The 5900-nt window shown below is 40.4% G+C and overlaps 1 protein-coding gene across 1 annotated transcript in view; it reads left to right on the plus strand.

The window, feature by feature from the left end:
• Window positions 1-2829, plus strand: part of LOC147012956 (noelin-2-like) — a 110386-nt gene extending 107557 nt beyond the window's left edge. Inside the window, exon 4 of the mRNA XM_085854353.1 lies at window positions 1725-2829. Coding sequence (XP_085710479.1) covers window positions 1725-1742 — 18 coding nt within the window. The 3' untranslated portion in view covers window positions 1743-2829. The remainder of the gene's footprint in view (window positions 1-1724) is intronic.
• Window positions 2830-5900: the final 3071 nt, after the last annotated feature.

Here is a 5900-nt window from a genome sequence, read left to right on the forward strand (position 1 = left end):
CAGCGAAGTTTGTGCCAAAGCTGCCAACGATCGAGCAGAAGCAACTCCGTTTGGAGATCGCACAGGACATGCTGGAGACTGTGAACAGCGATCCCAATTTCTTCAACACAGTGATCACTGGCGATGAGACCACAGTGATCCGTCATTTTGTCAAAAACGAAAATCCGACGGTGCTCACTTACACTTCCTCACGCATCGGCGGTCTGTCGGCGACTGACAGCTTCTGCAGGCGGGAAAATATTCACGCATACGGATTAGGATCGCCTACATACGTGCACCAAACCACGCCTCCCTAGCTTCATTTGTTTACGCACGAAAAATTAAGGTTGGATACTTTTTGAACACACCTCGTGTATATGTGTATATATATATATATATATATATATATATATATATATATATATATATATATATATATATATATTTATATATATATATATATATATTTATATATATATATATATATATATATATATATATATTTATATATATATATATATATATATATATATATATATATATATATATATATATATATATATATATATATATATATATATATATATATATATATATATATATATATATATATATATATATATATATATCTATATATATATATATATATATATATATATATATATATATATATATATATATATATATATATACCTATATGTAATTTGCACATGTATGTATGTAATCATATATATATTTCTATGAATGAATACATTTCCATTTGTGAATGAAGATTGCATTTCTTGGACTATTTTTGAATTGACTACCTCGTTCTGAGAACATTTCAACACCCCAATATCTCATGTACCAATATTTGCATTAAAATAATGGTTGTAGCAGAACATCTGGTGATGGAAATAAGAAACTGAAAATGGATTTCCTCGTTAACCTTGTGAAACTTGCTACCGTATGATATTTTACAAATTGCTTAACTTCGCCCTGAGTACAGACAAATCTGTCAATTGAGTCTCATTCAATTTTTGCAGGTGAAGTGGAGTTTTTGTTTTTTAAACCATTGTGTCATGATCGTGGATCCGATTTTGGCATTTGGCATCGTACTCAATGAGGTGTCCCCATTATGTCACATCAACTCAAATCCTTAAAATACTTGATGAGCTGCTCGCTTTTGTTGTTTGGTTTCTGGCACGATATCCTCGAGGTATGTCCACTCTTGTTTGAGTTGTCTCGTCTCGGTTTGAATCTCAGCCAAACTATAACTGCCATCTTGGTGTTTCACTGGTAAGATATGGCATCATTTTGTGTGCCATCCCTCGGATGGACTTTAAACTGGGCATTCCATCTTCCAGCATTAGGTGGTGGACCTTAAAGACCTCACGATGTCCTTCCTGAATAGTCAATAATTTAACTCCAGCGAAGAGTTATTGCCTGCATCCTGAACAAAGTACGAATGCCTGCCCTAGCCTTTCTGCTGGGAAGGTAATGACAAAACACCCAGCATAACCCTGCCTTAGGAATGGCTTTGGCAGCATTGATGCTCTGTAAGTGGGATGATGATGATGGTGATGGTGATGATGATGATGATCAGGATGAGAATTATGATCATGATGTTCAGAAATGACAAGATGGAGCCCCCTACTGGTATAGTTTCGAAATTCCATCACCAAAATCTCTGACATGGGGATTGGATTTCAATAATGATGTGCAATTCTCATTTTATTTCTTTTTCACCTTTCCCTTATTTCTAGAACATTGAAGGTGAATGAACTACGTGGACTTCCCACCCGGTAAGGTCACGATGGTCATTGAGTTGAAACTCTACAGACAGCTTGTGTAGAAAAAAATAACAAAGGGAGAGGGAGAGAGGCAGAGATGGAACGTTAATCGTTTGGCACTCTTTGAGCCAATGCAACTTGCAAGGAAATTGCAGCCGGAGGGGCCAGAAGATTGGAGTGCGGTCTGGTGCAAATGAGCCACGACATGGGGAAGTGAATGGTGGAAGGGGGAAAAGGGTGGGGGTGGAGGGGGTAGTAGACAACGAGGGAAAACGAGGAGCAAGCAATGTGTGAATGGAAATACAGAGCAAGGGAAATTTTGAGTGCTGGAGCCATGATGAGAGGAAGCCATTGTGGAGATGTGAACTACAGATAAGTGGACCATTTCATCATTTGTGGCACAAGGTTCCAGAACCAGGAGCAAATGGATCTCATCATCTCGAATGTGCTTTACGCTCCACTGACTCATAAAATTGGGAGCGTGATACTGACTGAAATATCTGATGTTGTCGATGTATTATGGAGTTGGTCCGTGGGATTGATTGGTTCGTATATCGTGGTATCATGGAATTGTGTACAAGATACTATTTTTGACTCATCACAAGAAGTGCTTGGAGAATGTGATGATCACAGTGAGGTTGTAAGATTACTGTTGATGAAGGGGCCTGCAGGTGGAAGATTCTACCATTGACACCTTGAATGTCAGCTCCTCTTTTTGTGTTCAGCCTCTAAAGCACTGGAATTGGTATAAAATACCCGTTTTGTAATACTCCATGCGTATTTTGAGATTTGCTATTTGTTTCTGTGGAATTCTGTACTTCCAACGACTTTACTATGAACTCGGGTTCTTGGTTTTGCATGTAACCAGTTTGGCCAAAGGCAAAGAATAAGGTGCCACAGAAGAGGAGAATGGTACATGCTATGTTATGTTCTTCAGCACATTCATCCACGTAAGACTGTGGAGGGCACAGATGTTGAACAGGTGCAGAGTTTGACTTTACGGATCACTTTGCTTGTACCAATCGGCTGGTCCTCCTGGTGTTTACATAGGTCAAAATAAAGTCACTCCGTGTTTCTGGAGCTTGAATTTGTCATTTTGGCTAAAACAGAGATTATAACACTGTATGGAAAAACATTGCTGATTGTCATGCTATACAAATCGCTGTAATCAGGAAATTAGTGCTTAAAGTGCCTCAGAACCAATTATTTTTGACATCAGTACTATAAATTGTCAGTCAGGGTTATCTATTGATTTTGTGTTAATGTGCAATGGGAAAAGAAAATCTGCGATGAGGATTGGGTGAATGTGTTTCTTATATTCACAATATGTGTTTCGAACATCCAAATTTCAACCCCGACACTCATTTGATGATACATCGGTAGGTTACTTCCCAAGTAACTATCTCTTAATTGCGCAACACAATAACAAAGGATCATTGTTTTATTTTCTTCATAAAGCATCGAACAAAGAATATAGTTTTGCAGCCAGAACCAAGGAAAATTGTTTTTAGAGTCATGGCACTAAAGATAAAATATCCAGGAATAAGTTAACGGTCGTCTTCAATAATGCACATTAGATACTGACGTTTTCATAGCTAGAGGGTGATTGCTCTATGCTTTGAAATTATGAGGGTGATCACACCCAGAAGACACTCAGAACACGGGCACAACGCTGCAGGTGTTTTTCTGGAAACTTGCTTCACCAGGTAAAGAAAGCGCATTGGATGACGTGGCATTAACTGGGAGGCACACTGCAGGGAAATGCCATTACATTTTGGCAGGTAAAGGGTACCTGCAATGGGTGGCTCACATTGCGGCTGATTCATTTTGGCAGACCATTTCGATCCCCCCGATTTGCCTCTTAATGATTTCACAACGTCGAGAAGGCAACTTGCGTCCGGTCCGAGTGAAAAGTGTCGCAAACTATTTTGAATGGGGTTTCCTCATTGCAAATCGCTCGTGAAGTGGTCAACGTAAAACACAATTACGTGAGAATGCTATAGTAGATGCAGACCGGTCTGCATTAACACTCCCTGAGCTTGTCAAACTCAAACTTGGAACAGTCTCTTCATTTGGGATGCAGACAATGATTGACTCAAACATTTCCTGAACTCAGCTATTTGGCTTGACCAACCACCAACAGAATCTCCAAGGCGATTTTGTGTTTGTCTTGTATATTCTTCTAATTTAGCTCTGGACATGTTCACAAACCTCACGTCTTGCATCACTTCCATGATGGTTCTCATTTCTCATTTTTATCTGGAGAAACATGGCGATGATGAAGGGCATTCTAAAGGTTCTACGAACAAGATACTCCACAATACTCCACAACACTCCACCAGAGGTCAGCACTTTTTAAAATACCTACATACAAATGCAGAGATTAGTGAAATAAATATGTTCATCATGTACAGGAAAGACAAGCCTTGAACCCGTCGCTTCACTGATGGTAGTTGAACAACATAACTCACGTATGTTACAGTAGAGTAATACTATTTATTGACAGTCAATATTTGCTATTTTTTAATTCCATCAGCATTTTCTTTACGACTAACAACCCAGCGTTCATTGTAGTAATATGCACACTTTTCTTTTTTAATTTTTTTTTTGCAAAAAAACAATATTATGAATTTGTTTTATGTTCCCAGGGAACAGACGTCATGTCTTTTCTTTTTTTCCAAGTTGCAAATTGCAATTCTCATCGAGTCATGAATAATCCACCACTGTGAAGGCCTAGCCTAGGACTAGATGTAATGACATCCCAGACACAACGTCATCTTACCACGCCGCTTTCTTACTAAATCCATAATCCCTGATGCCTCACATCTGGCATTCAGCATGTCACCTGTGGACATCAGATGGTTAGATAGTCAGATACATGGATTATGGTATTCAACTGCCATCAGCGAAGCAACAGGATGGGTTTACTGCTGGACACTGGGATGACGTGCGCATGTGTAGAGGCCTAGCCTAGTGCTAGATGTAACACCAAAATGACGTCCAGACTAAAAGAGCATGACAGACAGAGGGTTGGATGGACAGATGGATGGAGAAATGTGGCTACTTTAATATGTGGCAAGACCCCAGTTTATTGGATCAGCTTGCTGACCTAATACAACCGTTCAATGTCCTCAGGTCCATCCGTCTGTCTGTCTATCTGTCTGTCTGTCCGTCTGTTAACAATTTTTATTTTTTATCTCCCCCAAGATGTCTCGGCCGATTGAGTTCTAACATGACACGATGATAATACAGTACAAGTTGCTCTCTATAGATCGTCTGAGCCGTTTTTCGCATTTTCGCCTCAGGGTCAAGGTTACAGGGTCATCAAGTGCAAAATGACCGATTGGTCGAATGGCCTACAAGGAAGCATCGGACGGCTGTGATGTATAATGGGTTTCATAGGGATTATTAAGAAGATTTCATTCGACCAACTAGTTTCTCGGTACCTCTGTCATAGGGGAACCATAGATCATTACTAGGGGAACCTACACCTGCATGCCACACGAACGTTAACGACTCGGGTCGAGTCTAGCAAAAGGGAGGGGGGTAGTGTTGCGGTTCTCGGAACCGCATGCATACAACAGATAGGTGTCCCAAGACAGTTATCCCATTATTATACGTGTAGATAGTTCCCATCCTTTTGTTTAGCGGGACAACAGGGAGTGCGTTGCGATGATTTGATAGTCAGGGTGGCTAAATCATTTTATTTTCATTTCATCCCCACTCTTCTTCTTTTCTTTCCTGGGATAAATCAGTCACGTGCGCTTTCACTGTGAGGTGGGCAAACTGCCGCGCCGCCGTGAAGGATTCGCTGCACCCAGAGTCTCGTTCCCTGGCGAGCCCGAAACCTGGCATGTGCGGCGAGTGACGTGCGCTAGGTACTGGACTGTCAATTTGAGCTTCCAATAAGCTGGGGAGAATTGCCGATTGCATGAGAAAGGCATGCGCACAAATACCTCTTAAGAGGCTGCACGGATGGTGATTTTTTTGACAGCAAGACAATCCACGGTACCCTCTGCCCTGCTTGCCCCTCGTCTCGTTTACCACAGCGTACTGTCCTTCACATGACACGACATGTGGTCCACGATGACCCGATAAATCAGAGCGAACACCCCTGGGATATATATATATATATATATATATATATAT

Source organism: Eptatretus burgeri, chromosome 14 (assembly GCF_056783735.1).
Source record: "Eptatretus burgeri isolate ZD-2024b chromosome 14, Ebu_testis_v1, whole genome shotgun sequence".
NCBI lineage: Eukaryota > Metazoa > Chordata > Myxini > Myxiniformes > Myxinidae > Eptatretus > Eptatretus burgeri.